At 42.5% G+C, this 23,469-nt stretch overlaps 1 protein-coding gene across 2 annotated transcripts; it reads left to right on the top strand.

Moving 5' to 3' along the window:
• Positions 1 to 23,106, top strand: LOC133126108 (tyrosine-protein kinase ZAP-70). 2 transcript variants are annotated; one of them, XM_061237952.1, is made up of 13 exons: positions 1 to 270; positions 8,325 to 9,007; positions 9,459 to 9,619; positions 11,205 to 11,343; positions 11,773 to 11,854; positions 12,083 to 12,108; positions 12,401 to 12,443; positions 12,739 to 12,931; positions 15,099 to 15,308; positions 16,558 to 16,750; positions 17,349 to 17,489; positions 21,402 to 21,514; positions 22,381 to 23,106. In XM_061237952.1, the coding sequence occupies exons 2-13, from the start codon at positions 8,606 to 8,608 to the stop codon at positions 22,505 to 22,507; spliced, it is 1,830 nt and encodes a 609-aa protein (XP_061093936.1). In that variant the 5' UTR covers positions 1 to 270; positions 8,325 to 8,605; the 3' UTR covers positions 22,508 to 23,106. The 2 variants fall into 2 exon arrangements, with proteins under 2 accessions (XP_061093936.1, XP_061093935.1); XM_061237951.1 differs by lacking the exons at positions 21,402 to 21,514; positions 22,381 to 23,106 and adding exons at positions 18,234 to 18,346; positions 19,214 to 20,659.
• The last annotated feature ends 363 nt before the right edge of the window (positions 23,107 to 23,469 follow it).

Below are 23,469 nucleotides of genomic sequence, written 5' to 3' on the forward strand. Positions count from 1 at the left end.
AAGTAGTTTGCTGTTTCTCAGAAGTAGGAAGAGAATCCAGGTCTCTTCTGTGTCTTGTGTCAGCCCACGTCGGGCGCCCGCACGCTTAAAGGAGACACTCGTCTCGGGCGAGGACCAGAGATCAGCCGTGAACTGTCACTTTGTCTAGTTTTCTCTGTCCGAACAAGCTCTCCCCATCGTCTGTGCCTAAGAAACAGCAACTGAGAACAGAAAGAGGCAGAAGAATCATCATCCCTCCAAGACACGCCACTACCTTTGAAATAACCCACGGTGAGTGTCTTTGTGCTTCTAGGATTATTTCTCTCTGTTTATTCATTTTTGGTGCAAGCGAGAGAGATACGCCATCTTCTGTCTGTCGATGAACTCCTTTCAGGTGAAAATATGAAAACATGGGGCAAAATAGTTGTCTTTTACTGGCTGCCATTTCAAAGAAAGAACAGTTGTTATGGAACAACTCACAAAATAAGGTGAATATAATGGAAAGCTAAGCGTTGAGGCCTATATTTTGACTGCGTGTCTATGCAGGCCTGGAAATATAACTGCCATTTCATCACAGGAGTGCATGTGCATGAGAACCTTCTGATCCGAGTTAACAGGTGCATGATTGCGCTGTGGATTAGTCAAAGAGCGCGAGATACTATTTAAGATTCATCTTCCACATTTCCTCAGTGCAAACTCTATAACACAGCCACAACCACGCCATTATGTTCTTCTAAATCTTCTAAATTATACTGAAGCACACTAGTTATCATCTAGTTTGCTTCTAACTCCTGTATTTAGAAACATAGGCTTTGATGAAAAGCAGTTATCAGCTGCCATTCTGTTAAAAGAACTCATTGTGTTATAAGAATACTCATACAAAAATGATACTCAAATATATATATATATATATATATATATATATATATATATATATATATATATATTTAAACGGTTTCTTAGCCTATGTTTGAATAGTGCTAAGAAGTACGTGCAGTATGATTTCTTTCAATTGTATAATGTTTTGTATATTTACAAAAAAATCCACTGAATGTGGATTACCTTGTTACATTTTAAACAAAAGCTGATATAGAAACTGTAATGGATATTATATTATTATTTGAAATATAAATCAAATATTGCTATACTAAAATGAATTAACAAGCATGAAAAGTATTTTATATATAGCAAATGACAAAATTACTGCATATAAAGCTATTCTCTGTGGCTTTGTTTGGCTAAGAAATTACATAGCCTGGCCATATACTGCAAATAATAATTATAATTTATGAAATACAAATGTTGAATATTATTTACATTCATAAAAAAGCATGAACATTTGAATACGAGAATATTGTAATTTCAGTCATCAGAAAAAGAATAAAACACACTGAAATAAACAGTTTTTCTCAGGAAAATGTTCATGTTCAAGTTCAAACCTGAAAGAAAAATCTTTGAAGAGAAAAGTCCAAAAGTTTTTGTTTTGTTCTGAATGTTTTGTTCTTTCTTTGAAGCACAACAAAAACAAAATAGCTTTGCTCCGACCACAGGGTAACACATGTGTGACTGTGCAGCTAGGATTATATTTATAAAAAGTCTTATTTATGAATCCTATCATAAGACTTGTTGTTTGTTCTACATTAAATTGCATCTGTGTGTTGTGAATTCATTAGCATCATAGCTTTGACTTGTATTCTCAGGCTCAAACCCCATTAGTGAGTTTAAAGTATTCGCTTCTCGTGCTGAAAGTGGGCCCATCGGAATAGCTACAATATCCAAGTGACAGGCTCTAACAACATCTATAAAGCATTTGATTATTTTACTGTTATATCACTCTAATAATCTTTGACCGACATGATTCCTTATCAATGCAAAGCCTGATGTCAGACATAGATTTATTTTTATATCATATTGTCAGTTTTATGTCGCAGGAAACACCACAAGACCAGCCATGAAATATAGTGCTATTTTGTAATTCAAGTTGAAAAAAATGTTTGAATTGTCAATGGTTATTTGTATTCATTTTATTAGGAATATTAGCAATGCAGAACAAATCATTGTACAATTTCAGTATTTTTAATTCAGACATTCTTAAATTCTTAAAATGTGTTTGACATGCATACTAAGGTTTTTGTTAACCATCAGAGTTTTTATGAGTGATTTTCTGTGACTTTGAGACAGAACCTTTGTCGGAACAGTAGACATGTTCTAGAACTTTTGTGGAACCTTCACATTATGAAGTTATCTCACAGCAAATGAAAATCGGAATGTTCCCTGGTATTCTTGAAAGATTTAGCTGCCTTTGCTCTATCATTTAATAGCTTTATTGAGATAGGTGCATGCATTAGTGGGCTGATCAAAGTCTCGTACAGGAAACGTTTTTTGTTTCCATTGAACAGGCTGTTTAAAAAAACAGTAATAACGAACAAATAATAATTAAATAACTGTGCTTTGAAGTCTGAATGATGCATATTATAAAAAAGGAAATACAGAAATATAGAAATACAAATACTACCATAGTGTGTATTGGCTATTATGTCTATTTATGAGTGAGTCTTGGTAAATGTTATTTGAACCAACAAATGAAACGTCAGCATCATTAGGCAACGTCTGTGGTTTCTTCAAGAAGCAATCATTTGCTCATAAGGCACAAGGCTGATATGTTGTCACTTCCTGTTTGCTTGATAAAAAAACAACCTCTATTTTCTAAATTACATAAAGAGTTAAAATCCTGTTAGTAAATCAATTACTCAATTATTTTTGAGAAATCTTTATGATAGAAGCAGTTTTGCTTCATGATGGCAAGTACTCTGTTGAACATAGCAAGGGCACAAGAACAAAAGCACAGCACAGGATTCACAAAATTGTTCTGGGTCAAAGTCAGATTCAAGAGGTAATTCACTGCAAATTAAGTAGTGAAGTAATATACAGTACTGTAAGTCTTAGGCACTGGTATAACATTCTATACAAAATAATTCAATTAAAAAGGTCCTAAATAAACATACTATACATTTTACATTACATTTTAGTAATTTGGCAGAATAGTTAAAAACTGAATCAAATCAATATTTTTTGTGACCGCCCTTCAGCGTTAAAACTGCATCACTTCAGATATAGAACCTCAGGATAGCGGTGGCTAAGACAATCAGCAGGGAGATTGTTCCATGTTGGAGAACTTGCCACAGTTCTTCTGCAGACTTTGGTTGGCTCCTTGCTTCTGATCTCAGACAGCCTTGATCAGGTTTTTATGTAAAAAGTAGTAAATTGCTTACAGTAATATGTTACTTTTTAAAATTAAATATAAATATGAAAAATGAAATCTTTTGGAAAATTAATATTTGGAAATCTCAAATGTGTTCTTTTATACTAATACACACACAAAAAACATATAATACAGTCTAGGGTGCCTAAGACTTCTGCACAGTATTGTATGTCTAGTATCTATATTTCAATAATAATAATAAATAATCTTTCACACTGACCACAATGGCCTACACTAACTACCATTTTAAAAAAACACGTCAACATCCAAAATTTGTGAACAATACAAATAAGCGAGAGTGAGAAAAGGTATCCTATGCTATTTAAAGTCACGTTTTGTAAAATTAAAATTGTAGTTCACATTTTAAAAAGTCAGTCATTAATCGTAGAATTTCACGTATCACGCGTTTTGTTCTCGAATGTGGAAATTTCCGTTCACGTATGAAAGAGCCAATCACTTGTGAATATGGCCAGTTAATTTCCAGTCATTTGCTTTTCACGTGTGAATATTTCAATTTAATTGAAAAGGCAAAATTTGTGTTTCTTTCATGAGGAAAAAAGATTAACTCAAAGAACTCACAAACGCTGTCGTTGCGGCAGTGCCAGTGAAAAAACCCGATGTCCTGACGAGTCAAACTATGGCCTCCGTGATCGAAACAAGAAACAGATTTGATCGACAAATAAGGTGACCAATACATTTTGGGAATTTTGGGAATTTTGGGCAGTGTCTCTGCCTGTTCCAGCCAAACAGAAATGGTTAAATACGAGAGGAACACAGCAGGAATTGTCACCTCCGCTGACTGCAATAACTGCAGCCCTTTCTATCCTAGCCTCGATGCGTCTTCTAAAAACTCACTGAAGGCTGGCCATGCACAGTGATGTCAGGGGTCTGCTACCCAGGTCCTGGAGAGTCGCATGCTCTGCTGGTTTTTGTTTTCACCAGAAAATCAGTGAGTTAACAGTTTAATCGACTGCTATAATTAAGTGCAGAGTAACGACGAAAACTCCCAGTTAATATGTCTGTGAAATATGTGGTGAAAAGTCTGTGAAACGGCATCTAGGTGATTAGGTGAAAACTGGTTTTGTAGTGGGTGGCCGCTTTATTAGGTAGACCTGTACATCAGCGTGTACAGGTCTACCTAATTGTTCAATATTTAAATTGTTCAATATTTAGTCAGGCACCAGCCGATCATGTGGCAGCAACTAAATCCATACAAGCATGCAGACATAGTCAAGTGGTTCAGCTGTTTTTCAGACCAAAAGTCAGAATGGGGAAGAAATGTGATCTAAGTGACTATGACCGTGGAGTTGATTAGACTAAGCAGGGACTAATTCCCCCCTGGAGCAATGTAGGGTTAAGGGCCCAACAGCTGCACCGATCTTATTGCGTCCAAACTGGAGCTTGAACCACCAGCCTCCCAGGTCCCAGTCAAGCACCTTAGGCCTGCTAGGCTCCAGGCTGCCCCTGTAAACACCTGCTAACACCTGCTAACAGCCAGACGCTCCTGTGGTTAGGAGGCAGAGGCCGCAGAGAGAGAGCACAGGAGCTGCTTATTGGTGAGTCTGAAGAGCCGGCGCTCAAAGCCACAAGAAAAGACGGTGGGGAGGCTTGTCCTCGTTCCCGCTGCCTCCGTGGGCTGTGCCGTCTCCCTGGGGGGTCAGTGGGGACCTCTGGCCTTGATGCGGCCCCCGGGGGGGTCCTAACCACAGCCACACCGCAGTCTGCTCTGTGGATGTGGGCAGCCTGAAGCCGGCACATTGTACTGTACACTCTCAGAAGAACAGGGCTCTTTGGCTTGTCTACACAGAGGAAGCCATCTTGGTTCAACGGGAGGACACTGGCTCAGGCGGTGAGAGCAGTCATCTGGCAGCCGGAGGGTTGCCGGTTCAATCCCCCGCTCTGGGTGTGTCGAAGTGTCCCTGAGCAAGACGCCTAACCCCTAAATCGTCAATTGTACAGCGCTTTGGATTCTTTATGGAGTCTTCTATCATAGATGTGGTTCTTTTGGAGCCATTTTCTACTTCTACTGTCCAGGAGCGTGTGGGGGGGCGGGGGAGCTGTTTTCAGGAAGCGGAGGGCCCACACTATGCATGATCGACCCCGCTAAAAGACCCAGGGTTGCCAGATGTGCAGTTCAGGACAGAATGTCCGGTTTTCAAATGATTTGCACAGTTCTAGGTTGGTGCTAGTTTGTAATTAATCACCAAACTTTTTTGTCCTCATCCCTCCGTTCCTTGATTGGAAGCCCCCACTGTCCATCATGGACTGCACATGTGTCCTGGCAGCAATCGAGTGTCATGGATGACGTTACAGTCTCGAACAGAGGAGGAGGTCATGTTTCATTCAATATGTCAACGGAAACAGAACCTGTGCTGACACAGAAAGAAACTGAACTGAACGTTTATCATTGAAAGAGGGGGTACGTTCGGCATTTTTGCATTTTAAATGTGAAAACGATTAGCCAACCTCCAGAGGGCTGGAAAATGCTACAGTGCAGTCAGTGCTTTTCACTTATCAGACGGAAAACTCAGAGGCAGGGGAAATTTGGAGTTGGGAGGTGGGCGATATGACCCTTTCACACATGGTTAAAAAAGCCATGAAATTAACGCCAGCCAGCCAAACTCATGTTCAGCTAGTCCATGCGAGCCAAAATGCAAATTTCAGAAAAATAATCTGCGTTCTGATGAAGAGACGGAACCGTGAGTTTACCAAAGTGATGGAAAATTACACCTAGAAAAAAGCAATAAATGCAAATTAACCTCCTAAGACCCGCACTCTTTTTTGGTATGCATTTTTAACTTCTCTTTGCTATTTGGGCTTATTGGGACCTGATAAGTATAAAAACTAAGCATCATCTTTTGACATGATGTAGTTTTTGAGAAAAATGATGTCCACATATGTGGACTCTTGGTCTTAAGAATTAAGTATTATGGTTGTACAGCCCAAAATGTGGAGTCCACGCATGTGTACGCCAGGTCTTAGGAGGTTAAGGGGCTAACAAAATCTACCACTTTTTTTGCACATAGCCCTTGTGTCTCTCATTCCGGAGATACAATCCCCCTGTTCACAAAAAATCTCTCAGCTGACACCGGCTGTCATCAACTTTTTCCACTGGTTATCAGATCCATCTCCTTAGCAATACCACACACTGCGTGTGATGCCGATTTTAGCATCTATCTTATGTTTTCTGTCAACAGTCTATTTCCTGCGGTTTTTTCAAAAAGGGCATGCCTTTCTGCAAATAATTATTTTTTGTTATGCTCTTCATTGCCACCATTCTCATCCGATTATCTTTATGATACATTTTAAAAGACTGTGATCTTCTCCCGTTCTAATTCGCCTCTCAACTGTGTTCATTTTATTTCATCGGCCGTCAAAATATTGTCATTTTTGAATTGCTTTTGCTCAGGGGGGCTGCTCGGGCGTTCACCCTGTTAAAGCACGGTTTCAGTGCAGGAACGGGCTCCACAGTTTGCCACTGAATCTGGACTACTGCAGGATGAAATAGCATCAAACAAACAAACAAATAAATAAGTAAATTGAGTTACGACAACAAAATACTCCCTTGCCGGATGAAACAATAGCATAGCAATAGATGCATTTTTGTATTTGGGTCTGTGGAGAATACAAAAATCCCGTTGACCCTTTTGCAAGACTGGTGGCTGGTGGCTGGTGGCTGGTGGCTTTTGTCCTCCCAGCTATTCCTACATTCCTGTAAAAAAAAAGTATTGACAAGTGTTGCAGTCTTGTAATGAGATTTCATTTTTCTCACAAAGAAAATATTAGCTTGTTTTAATTGACTTTTTGCTTGTCAAGTGAAAATGTCTCATCCCAATTGCAAATCTTTTTGTCATATTTAACAAAAAAATAAAATAAAATTCTAAGTCTAAATATAAGATTAATGCTTAAGACTTTAAGATTTCGTGGTATTTGCAGCACATCGTCATTCCCTCTATTGGGTCAGTTACGAATAAGTCATACTGCGGACGTCTTTCGTGAGGATGAGGCCACTTTTTCAATGACGCACATGTGTTTAATAACGAAGAAACCGCTTCTTCAGATCCAGCATGCACTACCCGTCGGTTGAAGGAAGCCAAGGAACATTCTAGAACCTCAAGCACCTGCGGAAGGCAGAGTGAGCACATTATGACGCGAGGTTTGGGGAGGGGGGAGAGAGAGGGAGGTGTGGGGGCGGACTTCCGGTCGTGGTTGTTTTCAGCTGAGTTTGTTTTACGACACTACAGAGCAGCACACACACAGCACACACTCCTTCATGTGCACACATCTGTGTGTGTATGTGTGTGTGCATGCTTGTGTGTTTTTATGTGAAAATGAGCCTGAACTGCAAAATAAAACCCATTGCCAACACCTGTTCATAAAAATCCAGTCTCCATGCGAAAACAAATTTCCACAAAGATGATTTCAGAAAAATCAGTAATGGCGATTATCACTCCTCTTCTCTAAGTGAAAGTTTGCACCTTCTGTAAGATAGATGCCTCCCACTCTGTTTCTGAGAGAACATGCTGTTATTCCTTTCCCTGGGTTAGCAGAGGCTAATTTAAAGGGTGCGGGTGTGTTTGAACTTCAGTGTAGAGAAAGCATTCACAGCAACCTCCCACACACAAGCAAGATACACGGCAAAAACTAAAACATAATTCAGTCTCAACAACTACTTTTGTCTTATATTTAGACTTAAAATTCAATTTTATTTACTTTCTTTGAAAAATATTGGTGAGGCAAGTTTGACTAATTTCAAGATTGGCCAATGAAGTAAGAAAATTTCACTTGTCAAGCAAGCAGCAACTTTGCTTTAATATTTTATATTTTAGAGGGAAAAAAAAGAATTTAAGACACATGACTAAAACACTTTCTAAGTCTGTTTTTGCTGTGTATGAGGAAAAGTGAAGAACAAGTGTCTCATTTCGAAAGTTTTTTCAATACAGAGCAAGAATACTACACTCTGAGTGATGAATGCTGGCGATATTATTTCCTATTTAACATTATTAACATGCAAAATGCTATTGTTTTTCTTAAATTTTATTGCTGTTTCTCGCTTTATCTCTGGCTCCTCTCCCAAACCCAGATATCCTAAAGAGAGAAAATTTGTGAAGGAACCCCGAATTCCAAACGTTGTTTCAAGCGGTGAAATGACCGCCCTGATCGGCAGTCAAAAATAAACTCTCATCCTCCCAGACCCCCACACACACACACACACACACATATACAGACGCAGAGACACACTCACACACGCTCACACACTCTCATACACACACACACACTCACATACACACATATACACACATAGAGAGACACTCACACACACTCAAACACTCCCACACACACACACACACACACACACACACCATGTCGGACCCCGCCTCGGACCTGCCCTTCTTCTACGGGAGCATCAGCCGCGCGGAGGCGGAGGAGTGCCTGAAGCTGGCGGGCATGGCGGACGGGCTGTTCCTCCTGCGGCAGTGCCTCCGCAGCCTGGGCGGCTACGTGCTCTCGCTGGTGTGGAACCTGCAGTTCCACCACTACTCCGTGGAGAAGCAGCTCAACGGCACCTACTGCATCGCCGGGGGCAAGCCGCACTGCGGCCCGGCGGAGCTGTGCGAGTACTACAGCAAGGACCCCGACGGGCTGGTGTCCACGCTGCGCAAGCCCTGCCTGCGGCCGCCCGAGACGGCCGTGCGGGCCGGCGTGTTCGAGAGCCTGCGGGACAACATGCTGCGCGAGTACGTGCGCCAGACCTGGCACCTGGAGGTGAGAGGGGCCCTGGCGCTGTTACAGGCCGCTCACGGCTGCTGCGTGGTGGTGGTGGTGGGGGAGGGGGGGGTAGTGCCCGCCTGGGTGATGCGCGGCGGCCATTTTGTGCCGGATTGCCGAGGTGGAGAGGCTTGAATACTTCCTGCCGCACCTCGGTCAGATACCACTATCTGGCTCACCTCGGTTAGATACCGCTGACTAGATACCGGGTTAGATACCGCTAACTAGATACCGGGTTAGAGACCGCTAACTACCACGTCACACCTACAGTGCAGTTACCCGGCCAGCTCAGTAATCCTGCTTTGTGAAATACCCACCCAGGTCCTCCAGGACTGGAGTTGGACACCCCCGAAGTGGATTGAAGAGTTATGTATGTCCGTACTGGGCCTAGTTCTGCACTAACTATCTGTCCGTATGTCCGTCTGTCCGTCTGTCCCCACAATCACAGGGAGAGGCCATGGAGCAGGCCATTATCAACCAGGCCCCTCAGCTGGAGAAACTGATCGCCACCACCGCCCATGAGAAGATGCCCTGGTACCACGGCAAGATAGACCGCCAGGAGGGCGAGCGTCGCCTCTACTCCGGAGCGCAACCAGACGGCAAGTTCCTGTGAGTCTCTGTTCCTGCAGATTTACAACTACACATTCTTTAACCCTTAGAAGAGTAGACTTTTTGGAGCGTCAGTGTTAGTCAGTGTTCTAGAACTTCTAGAAATTGTTTTCAGTTTCCAGTAGTGATTGTTACCTCGGCATTAGAGTGTTCAAGAACATTCTAATCATGTATTTGTGACCTCACACTTTAAAGGGTTGAACTTCCTGTGTTCCTTCCATTCGCACCGCTGTTGAAATGCCGGAGGGGTCGTTGGGTGGCTCGCTCAGTGAAGGCACCACCCTGTGGTGTGAGGACCAGCCCCACGATATCGGATTGACTCCAAACCACGGCAGGGTTGCCGGCAGTTCCACAGGGCGACACTGGCAATCGACAACTGTGCCACCCAGGGTTTGGAAGGGTTCAAGTTAGCTAGGGGTCCACGTTTCATCACTCTCTCTTGTCGATCGGGAGCATGTGGACTGCATGTCAAAGCTGAATATGAAAGGTCTTCCTCTGACTCTACTCTGTGTGAGCTTAGTTGTAGTCTGCGGCATCAAAAGTGGTAGACTGGCTTCATTTCCTTTTGTCGGGGAACTGCGGATATCTACACATTTGAATCGGCAGTTGGGTTCGTGCGTCAACAGGGCTGCGGTTTTTTGTCAGACCAAAGGTGGGAATTGGACCCACACAGGGTACCAACAAATTGTTTTTTAAGGTTTCTGCCGTTTCTGTAGACTCTGTGGCAAACTTGTTCATTTTCTGTTCCCTTTCTCAAAGCCATGATCTTGTGTGGGTGTGATTCTAATTAGATAGTGTAGATGTATTGATTACACAACCATTACTTCTCTTACCATTCGGTTTCTCTTTACCTGCAAGCAGTGTGGCCTCCTCTTCAATGTCTGGGAGTTTTTTCTCGGCACTGTTTGATCCTTTTTTTTGGTTTCTTCCCACTGTGGAGTTCTTTTTTAACTTGCTTGGTGGTTTCTTCAGGGTTTCAGGCTTGGTCTTGCCTAATTACACCTATTTCCTGTTTTTCTGTTTAGCGACTTCGTGGCAGCATCTCTGTGAGAAGCAATGTGCGAATAAAACTGTTGAATCTCAGAAACTGTAATTTATCTTTTCAAGAACAGTCTGTCTCATCCTCTGACCCGGTCTTGACACTGACGATCTCAATCTGCGGAAAATGAATGTAGTACACAGGATATTAGAGAGTGTTTAGAGAAATAAATGCAACCATTTAACACAGTAATGTAGAAAGACACCCTCACATACTGGAGGAGAAAACTGAATGTGTGCCATTAGCTGCAAGATAGTATGTGGCCTCCTGTTGCAAAATGAGGGACAACCCCATTATCCATCTCCATTATCTGTATAGTTTGTAGTTTTCATTCTCATAAGTGTTCATCATTCAGGGACTGTAGGTTTCCCTTCTTTTTCAAAATTATACATTTATTTAATTTATTCCATTACATTAATTGTACTGTGAGTCTTATGTGGAATTGAACTGAGAGACAGTGTGGGATGGAAGCTAGCTTGGCTGCATGTCTGCCCGTTCTCGATGTTGCTTGTTCACGCGCGTTCATCTGCGTGTGCTGTTCCTCAGAGTGAGAGATCGGGAGGAGTCGGGAACATTCGCTCTCTCCATGATGTACGGAAAGACGACCTACCACTACCAGATACTGCATGACAAGTCTGGGAAGTACTCCATGCCAGAGGGAACCAAGTTTGATACCATCTGGCAGGTAGAGTCATCCTCCTCCTCTGTACAACCCTATCCTCTTGAGACCCAGCAGACAGGGTACAAGAGACAAAAACTCTGTACTTTCTATTGACTGTCACTTGTAGGTTTTAGAGTAGGAGAATACAGTGAATTCAGACCGGAGCCTCCTGCCCCCTACAGGGGACAAAATGAACTGCTGGGTCTTAGGAGGATGAACAATATACTTTATTTGAATATACAGCGATAAAAGAAAATACAGCAATACAATGATATACAGCAATAATTGTGTTGGTTGAACTGAACAGTTAAAGATAGGGCTACTGACTTTGCATGATGTCGTTTAGTAGATTATTTTTAAGCAAATTTCAGGCATGAATTAGCTTCTCTCTCTCGTTCCCTCTTTCTCTCTCCTTCCCCCCCTCCTCTCGCCCCTCTCTCTATACCCCTGCAGTTGGTGGAGTACCTCAAGATGAAGCCCGATGGTTTAGTGACAATACTGCGTGAACCCTGCGTGAACCCCAACTACTCTGCGGGTAATGTAGTCATCTTTGCATTAATTTATACCCAACTGTATTCATGTTGTGAATGGCTTCCTGACTTATCATGATGAATGGCAAATATAAAAGTAAAGTTCTAAAAAATCGCGAGTACAAAATGTTCAGCACTCGAACATTCATGGCCAAATTGATTAAAAATGAAAATACTCACCAAGATAAAAACAAAGCATTTACTAACTAACTCTCTTCCTCCATTCATTAAAGCTGCCACTCCATCAGTACCCGGAGTTGTAAGTATTGGCCCAAATATTTAATATTATTCACATGTATTACCTTCACATTGTTTACATTTTAGCCGTTTAGCAGACGCTCTTATCGAGAGCAACTTAGACTGGTTACATTTTTTACATGCAATTCACTGATACAGTGTTTTCAGAAGTGGTTCAGGTTAAGTTACCCTGGTTTTGGCTGATTAATATATGGAAAGTGCGGTAGGATATTTCACTAACATTCATTATTGTGTATTTGTATATTACACATATGCACGTGTCAGTTTGTAAAACCATCGTTGGTTCTTTTCAGAGACGAAGTCTTCAATCGAATGGATACACACCGCCACCTAAAGGTCAGTCTGTGTCAATGCAGTTCTAGACTCATGAGGCTTTGCGAATCTGTGGAACCTGTTGTTATATATTCTCATCGCATTATTTAAAAACGGAATATTATTTACTTGATTGTGTGGCAGCCTCTAAATATGCATTTCCCCACACAGGCAATGTTCTACATTTGTGTGCAATTAAGTAGTTAAGTACTCTAAATTAAGTAAATTTCTATTGCCAATTTCACTTTGTTTGATTTGATTGACAATAATTGGTGCAATGAGATTAACGGAGCCCTCTGATTGGCTGCGCTTCCTGAAGCCCCGGAGGGTCTGGGCGTCGACCGCAGGACGCTCCCCATGGACACGAGCGTGTACGAGAGCCCCTACAGCGACCCCGAGGCACTGAAGGAGAAGAAGCTCTTCCTGAAGAGAACGCAGCTCATGATCGACGAGGTGGAGCTCGGCTCCGGCAACTTCGGCTGCGTGAAGAAGGGGGTCTACAGGATGAGGAAGTGAGGAGGGGGTACAAATAAGCCTACGGGAAGGGGTGGGGAGTCAGAGGGGCATGCCAATACAAAGGTTATCTTCCTTTCCTCCACTTGTCTCATTACATTACAGTTGTTTAGCTGACGCTTTTATCCAAAGTGACTTGAAGTTGACGAGACTAAGCAGGGCCCAATCCCCCCGGGAACAATGTGGGGTTAAGGGCCTTCGCTCAGCTATTGTGGCCATACTTGAACCACCAACCTTCCGGGCCCCAGTCAAGCATCTAGGCTACAGGGTGCTATCTGGAAGTATGGGGGGAGGAGATGAGTGGAGGAAAGGAGTGCATTTTTTAGTATCGGTATGCTCTCAGAGTGGGAGATGTTAGGTGCAGGATCATCTTTGCTGCAGAGCTGGGTTCAATTCTGTTCTCTTCATTAGCTGGAAAACCCTCATAGAGCATTGCGGGTGTTTTTTCAATCCATTCATTCAATTTCATGTTTTCCTAGGCTTGCGTTTGTGTGGGTGGGACTTTTGGGAAGAGGTTACTCTATGAAGTGTCCCATGAGAAATGTTTTACACAAACAAGTTCGATTTGGTTTGATTTCAAACGGAATCGGCTTTACCCCTGTTCAGCAAGAACCAAGCTGCTTCTAGCACTGAAGCTAAATGAAGCCAAGCTGTTTATAGCTCTGCAGCTAAATGGAGCCAAGCTGCTTCTAGCACTGAAGCTAAATGGAGCCAAGCTGCTTCTAGCACTTAGGCTAATGAAGCAAAGCTGCTTCTTGCACGGAAGCTAAATGAAGCCAAGCTCTTGCAAGCACTGAAGCTAAATGAAGCCAGGCTGCTTCTCGCACTGAAGCTAAATGAAGCCAAGCTGCTTCTAGCACTTAGGCTAATGAGGCCAAGCTGCTTCTAGCACTGAAGCTAAATGAAGCCAAGCTCTTGCGAGCCCTGAAGCTAAATCTATGTTGGCTCTGCTGTGTGTTTCCTTTCATCTGTTCAAAAGCTGGTTCCCTGGTTTGCTAATTCTCTGGCTGTTTCACTCTCGATCGAGCTCTCATAGAAGAAATACACAGCGAAACAGCAGAAGGGCTGTGTGACTGATGTTGTGTTGTAAGACTGATCTGTCTTTAATTATTACGTTGGCCACCGAACGGAGTTTGTGCAGCTCGGAGCAGCGAAAGCGGAATGGAATGTAAGACAGAAATGAAAACCAGAGACTCAGGCAGGCTTACAAAAAAATTATCGCAATGCACAAGTTCCAAAATGTCCTGACATTTGTGTAAATCTTTACAAATTGCCGATACTTCTCATGACATTGGAACAGGTTTAGAAAGAATAAAAAATCATGCAGAGAAACTGGAGACAATTCTGCCAAGATTAATGTCGGTATATACTGTACCAGACTGGTTACAGTGAGCATTCAGAGAGAGGGGGCAGAGGAGGCAGTACACACAGTACAGAATGAGGATGATGGGAGGGTTGGGGGGGGGTCACCTCACTTCCTGCTCTCCAGTCCAGCTGTAACTCCTTGCATTTCCTTGCATTTTTTATATAGAGCTTTTTTTTTTTTACCAACCAGCGACTTAAAGCACTTTACAGTGATGAGGGGGAAACTCACCTCAACCACCACCGATGTGTAGCACCCACCTGGGTGATGTGGCAGCCATTTTGTGGCAGAATTATCACCACACATCAGCTGAAGTGGAGAGAGAGAGCTCCATCACCTCTCCATCAATATCACTGCAGATTCGAAACAACCCAGCCTAGGGGTGTGCACCAATACTCAAAAAAATGTATCCTCCTTTCCTCCGCTTGTCTACTTCTCCTATCTGAAAGCATGGAGGGAGGAGACAAGTGGAGGAAAGGAGAATGTATTTTTCCAGTATTGGGACACACCTGAGGTCTTCCTCCAACTTACTCCTGCCATGAAATGTCCTCCTCTGACTCCACCCAATGCAATATTAGCCGTAGTCTGCAGAGTGAAAAGAAGCAGCTGGTGACACCCCCTGTCTTGAAGGAGAACTCGCGGTTGTCTACTCTCTCCCAAAAAAGCAGCGGGGTTCACACATGAACCGCAATTGCGGTCAAGAATTTCAAAAGAGGGTGGGAATTGGACATGTTCAGGCCTGAGTTGGGTGGCAAATGTATATAAAAATAAACGTCTAAGCCAACCGCCCGTGCCCCTTCCAGGAAGCAAATCGACGTGGCGATCAAGGTGCTGAAGAGCGAAAACGAGAACAAGGCGGTGAAGGACGAGATGATGAAGGAGGCGGAGATCATGCACCAGCTGGACAACCCCTACATCGTGCGCATGATCGGCCTCTGCGAGGCAGAGAACCTCATGCTGGTCATGGAGATGGCCGCCTTCGGCCCGCTCAACAAGTTCCTGTCCTCCAAGAAGTGAGTTCCTGCGCCGCCAGCCGATCTCATTCTCGCGCTCTCTCAGGGCTGCCGGGTGGCTCTTCCTGTTAAAGCGCTGTTCCTGTGTGTTAGAGGGAGGGGTGTATCCCAGCAAAAAAGGTATCCTCCTTTCCTCCACTTGTCTCCTTCTCCTATCCAGAAGAAAAGGAGGATACGTTTTTCGAGTATTGGTAGAGATGGTAGAGATTATTTTGCAGGTGGCACAGTGGAATAACCAATACTCACACAGGGGTCACACTGCTTGGTTGAGTGAGGCCGATTGCATCCTGTTGCACACAGTCGTAGAATTCCTGGTGATTTATTAACAAAAAAACAACACTTCGCAATCTACATGGGCAACGTGGTTAGGAAGAATGTGTCGGCTGAAACATTATTTGTCAATTTATAACTGGGACTTTTGGAAGAGTTAGTAAGTTAGTAAGTCCCTTTCCTCCAAATTCCTAGCTTTGTTAGATGTGAAGAATCTCATGGACCTGGCCTGTAACTCACTCACTCACTCACTCACTTTGAAACCATATACTATCCATACTAAATTTCAGGTTGATTTTAATTTAAATGTAGTACATTAAGTATGAGTAGCATCCAAATATTCGGGTTTGAACACAGCCTCTCACTCACGCATTCGTGTTTCTCAGACTGAAGATTCTCCACAAGGGGGCACCATGACGTTATTTTGTTTAATGTTCCAAAAGTACATACTGTTTCTGGTGAAAAAGCTTTCAGTTATGCTGCTCCCTCAGCATGGAAGAAGCTACAAGAGAAAATCAAGCTTCATACACTGACACCTTTAGAAAATGTGAAACTGCTTATCGGCGATACAATGAACACTGTATTCACTTGTTTTACTAAATGTTTCTACTTGTTTTAGCTTAAATTATTTGTATATTGTCTATGTTCTTCTGTGTCTTGCTGCGTGTAATGCAACATGTTATCTCATGTAAATCTCAATGGGACTATTTCCTGGTAAAATAAAGGTAAAATAAAAAATAAAAATGAGTACTCACGGTGCTTCATATTAAGGTCACTGTGTGTCCTTGTTAACCATGTACCCATGCATTACATTACATTACATTTTATTTAGCAGACACTTTTAACCAAAGCCACATACAAAACATATCAAGGTCATATCAAGGTCATGCATGGCACTGGATGATCATGAATTAGCATTGCCCTTGCGCGTGTGTCCAATCACTAAGCTGGCCTGTCTGTGATAATTGTGACCTCGCAGAGACCAGATATCCGTGGAGAACGTGGTGGAGCTGATGCACCAGGTGTCTCTGGGCATGCTCTACCTGGAGGAGAACAACTTTGTGCACAGAGATCTGGCCGCCCGCAACGTGCTGCTGGTTAACCAGCACTACGCCAAGATCAGCGACTTCGGCCTGTCCAAGGCCCTGGGTGCCGACGGCAACTATTACAGGGTGAGGATGCGCGTCAGCCGTGTGCTTCTTTGGCCGATGCGTTGTTGGTCATATGTTGCTGGGAATATTTGACATCATAAGCTATGGGCTACAACACAGTGAGTTAACAACGTGGCTTTGTCCTCCATTCTTTGTGTCTGTGTGTATATGTGTGTGTGTGTGTGTGTGCGTGTGTGTATGTGTATGTGTGTGTGTATGTGTGTGTGTGTGTGCATGTGTGTGTGTGTGTGCTTGTGTGTATGTCTGTGTGTGTTTGTGTGTGTGTATGTGTGTGTGTGTGTGTGTGTATGTGTGCGTGTGTGTGTGTGTGTGCATGTGTGTGTATGCGTGTGTGTATGTTTGTGTGTGTATGTGTGTGTGCGTGTATGTGTGTGTGTGTATGTGTGCGTGTGTGTGTATGTATGGTGTGTGTGTATGTGTGTATGTGTGCATGTGTGTGTGTGTATGTGTATGTGTGTGTTTGTGTGTGTATGTGTGCGTGCGTGTATGTGTGTATGTGTGTGTATGTGTGTGTGTGTGTTTGTGTGTGTATGTGTGTCTGCGTGTGTATGTGTGTGTGTGTGTGTTTGTATGTGTATGTGTGCGTGCTTGTTTGCAGGCACGTGCAGCGGGAAAATGGCCTCTGAAGTGGTACGCCCCGGAATGCATCAACTTCCACAAGTTCTCCAGCAAGAGTGACGTGTGGAGCTTCGGGATCACCATGTGGGAGGCCTTCTCCTTCGGGGGGAAGCCGTACAAGGTCAGACCTGCCGACCTCGGAGGGGCACTGCGTGGGGTTCCTCACTGCGGAACATCTACATCAGGCACTGCGTGGGGTGCCTGACTGCCAGACATCTACGCTGCCAACAAAGAGGCTACTGTGCGCACGGATGCCAATTACATACAGGATCCTCAAGCAGAAATGCTCAGGCTGTTTCTGCAGTTATAACACTGCAGAAGGAAGCGCCATTATATGGCCTGCAGGTTCCAGAGCATTTTTTCTACTTTTAGGGGCTAAGGGAAATGACTGGGACCCACACGGTTGGTGGTTAAGTCCCTGGTGTAGCCACGATAAGATCTGCCCAGCTGGTGGGCCCTTGAGCAAGGCCACTTTGCTCTGGGGGGGATTGACCCCTGCTTTGTCTAATCAACTGCAATATGCCTTGGATAAAAGCATCAACCAAATATAATCAAATGTTTTTTATAATTATCAGGGATTTCCAAAGAGCCGAAAGAATTCTAATTAAAATATGATAAAGAATAATGTATTTGTCTGATACATACATGTGTGATACATACACATTCACAAACACAAGCACACACAGACATACACACACACATACACACACACGCACACATGCACAGACACACATACACACACACACACACACACGCACACACATACACACACACACACACACACACACACACACAGACATTACCCATGTGCCGTCCCTCCCTGTGTCTCTGACTCTCTCCTCTGTCCTGATCCTGTCGCCGGCAGAAAATGAAAGGCCCAGAGGTGATGAGCTTCCTAGAGTCAGGGAAGCGCATGGACTGCCCCACAAGCTGCCCGGAGGTCATGTACACCCTGATGAAGGACTGCTGGACATACAAGTACGTCACTTCTGTGCCATTACTTGAGCTGGGCAACTCGGGCATATCCAGTGGCTTTGGACAGTATTCACTGAAACACTGAAATCACTCATCTCATAAATCTACAACACAATAAAGTGTGCAAAAAGCGAAGAGGGTCTGAATACTTTCTGAAGCCACTGTCATTCCTGTGCATGGGTTTCAGAGGAAAAACATCACATGAAATGTGTCTATTTCAGCATGAAGATACAAATATAGCTATCAGATTCAATGAAGAGGGTTTTTTACTCTCTTATCCATTGGCCACACTTTTCAGGCTCATAACTAGGTACGATACTGAGAACCAAACCAGGTTGACAAAACCATGGAGGTCCCCTCAGTTATAATGATATGGTGTAAGCTAGGTCTCCAATAGGAGATTCCCCTTAAAACTAGGCAATTTGCTGTGGTGGGTCAGTTAAATAATTTCCTCAGGGCACCCTAAAACTCACCAGAACCAATTAAATTGCAGGGATTTTAGTAGAATTAATGTCCTCTCAATCAATTTGGGGTCAAGAATGTACAGTATATACAATACCTATAGTCTCAGTAGTCACACTAATGACTAATGTATAGAATGTATAGACTAGCATATAATTGCAGGTTGGTTTTGTTTGCATTTTTGATTTTGTAGGCATTTGACCCTTATTTTAACTGAATAATAACATAGTTTGTGCTCCATTGTGAAACACTGACCTGCTTGACGGCTCACCAAATAAAGTATATTATTATTATTATTGTTGTTGTTGTTGTTGTTGTGGTTGTTGTTACTATTTTTATTAAAGAATTATATTGGAGAATTATATAGGCAAACTAATGACATGGTTGTTTTTTTTAACCTGCCTTCAGGCACGAGGAACGGCTGGGTTTCGCGAAAGTGGAGGAGCGGATGCGGACCTACTATTACTCCATCTCAAAGAAGACACCGCCGGAGAAGCCTGAAGCCGCCGCCCTAGAGAATGACCCGCCCGAGTAGAACAGACCATCTCTGCTCACTGGGCCCTTTAGCGCCCTCTATGTGCACCATGGGAATTACTGTACACATGCAGCGGTTTTAAGTTAATTTGTTGCTTGACAAGTGGATTTTTATAACCCATTGGCAAATGTTGAATCAAACTCTCTCATCTCATTAGCAATATGTTTGTCTTATTGTAGGAAAAAAAGGTGACAAAAATACTTGAGATTGAGTTATTTTTTTTATGTTTGCTGTGTAGGCCAAGGCCAGGAGGTATGGTGAGCTCACTGTAATTGGTCAGTTAGGGTCTGAGTCTCGACCAAAACCAACCTTCCCTGCAGCCCAACACCATCAGGGCTCAGATCTACAGCTAAAGCAGTGCAGATAAAAAAGCATAAGATAGTGCACTCGGTCCTCTTCACAAGGCAGGAGAGATAGGCGTGTGAGAATGTACAGTTGCTAATCTTCTCAAACGACAGCTGAAGTGTGTTTGCTGGCAATGTTATTGTTTTATTTTGAATGGTGTTACTCTGTAAAGTTTTGATTTATGAGACTTCTTCTCTTTAAAGCCTTTGCACGAGAAGCATAATGCCGCTTTATTGTAATGGTTAGATTTTATTTCCTGCAAATACATTTTTTTTTTTACATTTTGGCAGGATGCCAAGTATATAATTATTATAATATTAATATTTTTAAGGTATTTTTGGCTTGGTCTTCAAGAGTGAAATTGTATTGTCTATTGTGTAGTCAAAAAGTAGTCACCTCACTTCAAGTACTTTTTAATTTTAAAAGTTTGTGGCATGCATAGTGGAATCACTATTAACTCTGTGAAGAGTAGGTTTTTATGGGAATGTTTTTTTTCAGTGTTCTAGAACTGCATTGCTTTGGATTACCAGTACTGATTGTGACATCGGCATTAGAATGTTCAATTGAGAACATTCTAATTGCATATTTGTGATCTTTACACCATAAAGGGTTAATGAAACATTCAGAAGTCACTTATTCAACTGGCTTGCATACTAATTTCATATGTACACCCAAGATTGCTTAGAGTAGAAATATGAATACTTTTTCAAATGGAATTGGCACAGGTATGTTATCTTTCATTGCAACATAGCTAAATGTTTTCCACATATATGTCTAAAAAGAGTATGTTTTTTTTCCTATAGATATATATTGACTGCCTTTTTGATACGCCAACTAATGTGCATCATGAATCAAACTACTGAACTACTGGTCTATTAACCTATTCCTGTCAAACTGCTATGAAAACAGTTTTTGTTTGAGTTCATTTGAACTTGTATCATTTTTTAAAATTTCAATAAAAGTATTTCCATTCATTTGCATTGTATAAGCATCATTTTCAGTGTGTATGTGCGTGTGTGTGTGTGTGTGTGCATGCGCATATGTGCCTGTCCAAGCATTCGTGTGGTTGTGCGCACGTTAAGGGAAAAATGATAAAGAATAATGTATTTGTCTGATACATACATGTGTGATACATGCACAAACACAAGCACACACAGACATACACACACGCAGACACACACACACGCACAGACACACACACGCACATACACGTGCACACACACACACAGACACACACACATACACAGGCAGACATACATACACACACATGCACACACACAAATACATATGCACACACATACACACACAAATACATATGCACACACACACACACACACACATGCACAGACACGCACATACACAGACGCACACACATGCACACACGCACACACATGCACACACGCACACACACACATACACACATACACACACACAGACACATGCACACACGTACACACGTACACACACATACACACACACAGACACACACACACATGCACAGACACACATACACACACACGCACACACACACAGACACACACACATGCACAGACACACATACACACACACACACACGCACACACACATACACACACACACACACACACACGCACACACACATACACACACACACACACACACACACAGACATTACCCATGTGCCGTTCCTCCCTGTGTCTCTGACTCTCTCCTCTGTCCTGATCCTGTCACCGGCAGAAAATGAAAGGCCCAGAGGTGATGAGCTTCCTAGAGTCAGGGAAGCGCATGGACTGCCCCACAAGCTGCCCGGACGTCATGTACACCCTGATGAAGGACTGCTGGACATACAAGTACGTCACTTCTGTGCCATTACTTGAGCTGAGCAACTCGGGCATATCCAGTGGCTTTGGACAGTATTCACTGAAACACTGAAATCGCTCATCTCATAAATCTACAACACAATAAAGTATGCAAAAAGTGAAGAGGGTCTGAATACTTTCTGAAGCCACTGTCATTCCTGTGTATGGGTTTCAGAGGAAAAACATCACATGAAATGTGTCTATTTCAGCATGAAGATACAACTATAGCTATCAGATGTAATTCAATGAAGAGGGTTTTTTACTCTCTTATCCATTGGCCACACTTTTCTGGCTCATAACTAGGTACGATACTGAGAACCAAACCAGGTTGACAAAACCATGGAGGTCCCCTCAGTTATAATGATATGGTGTAAGCTAGGTCTCCAATAGGAGATTCCCCTTAAAACTAGGCAATTTGCTGTGGTGGGTCAGTTAAATAATTTCCTCAGGGCACCCTAAAACTCACCAGAACCAATTAAATTGCAGGGGTTTTAGTAGAATTAATGTCCTCTCAATCAATTTGGGGTCAAGAATATACAGTATATACAATACCTATAGTCTCAGTAGTCACACTAATGACTAATGTATAGAATGTATAGACTAGCTTATAATTGCAGGTTGGTTTTGTATGCATTTTTGATTTTGTATGCATTTGACCCTTATTTTAACTGAATAATAACATAGTTTGTGCTCCATTGTGAAACACTGACCTGCTTGACAGCTCACCAAATAAAGTATATTATTATTATTGTTGTTGTTGTTGTTGTTGTTGTTGTTATTATTTTTATTAAAGAATTATATTGGAGAAATATATAGGCAAACTAATGACATGGTTGTTTTTTTTAACCCGCCTTCAGGCACGAGGAACGGCTGGGTTTCGCGAAAGTGGAGGAGCGGATGCAGACCTACTATTACTCCGTCTCAAAGAAGACACCGCCGGAGAAGCCTGAAGCCGCCGCCCTGGAGAATGACCCGCCCGAGTAGAACAGACGATCTCCGCTCACTGGGCCCTTTAGCGCCCTCTATGTGCACCATGGGAATTACTGTACACATGCAGCGGTTTTAAGTTAATTTGTTGCTTGACAAGTGGATTTTTATAACCCATTGGCAAATGTTGAATCAAACTCTCTCATCTCGTTAGCAATATGTTTGTCTTATTGTAGGAAAAAAAGGTGACAAAAATACTTGAGATTGAGTTTTTTTTTTAATGTTTGCTGTGTAGGCCAAGGGCAGGAGGTATGGTGAGCTCGCTGTAATTGGTCAGTTAGGGTCTGAGTCTCGACCAAAACCAACCTTCCCTGCAGCCCAACACCATCAGGGCTCAGATCTACAGCTAAAGCAGTGCAGATAAAAAAGCATAAGATAGTGCACTCGGTCCTTTTCACAAGGCAGGAGAGATAGGCGTGTGAGAATGTACAGTTGCTAATCTTCTCAAACGACAGCTGAAGTGTGTTTGCTGGCAATGTTATTGTTTTATTTTGAATGGTGTTACTCTGTAAAGTTTTGATTTATGAGACTTCTTCTCTTTAAAGCCTTTGCACGAGAAGCATAATGCCGCTTTATTGTAATGGTTAGATTTTATTTCTTGCAAATACCTTTTTTTTTTTTACATTTTGGCAGGATGCCAAGTATATAATTATTATAATATTAATATTTTTAAGGTATTTTTGGCTTGGTCTTCAAGAGTGAAATTGTATTGTCTATTGTGTAGTCAAAAAGTAGTCACCTCACTTCAAGTACTTTTTCATTTTAAAAGTTTGTGGCATACATAGTGGAATCACTATTAACTCTGTGAAGAGTAGGTTTTAATGGGAATGTTTTTTTTCAGTGTTCTAGAACTGCATTGCTTTGGATTACCAGTACTGATTGTGACATCGGCATTAGAATGTTCAATTGAGAACATTCTAATAGCATATTTGTGATCTTTACACCATAAAGGGTCAATG

Source organism: Conger conger, chromosome 4 (genome assembly GCF_963514075.1).
Source record: "Conger conger chromosome 4, fConCon1.1, whole genome shotgun sequence".
In the NCBI taxonomy this organism is placed as follows: domain Eukaryota; kingdom Metazoa; phylum Chordata; class Actinopteri; order Anguilliformes; family Congridae; genus Conger; species Conger conger.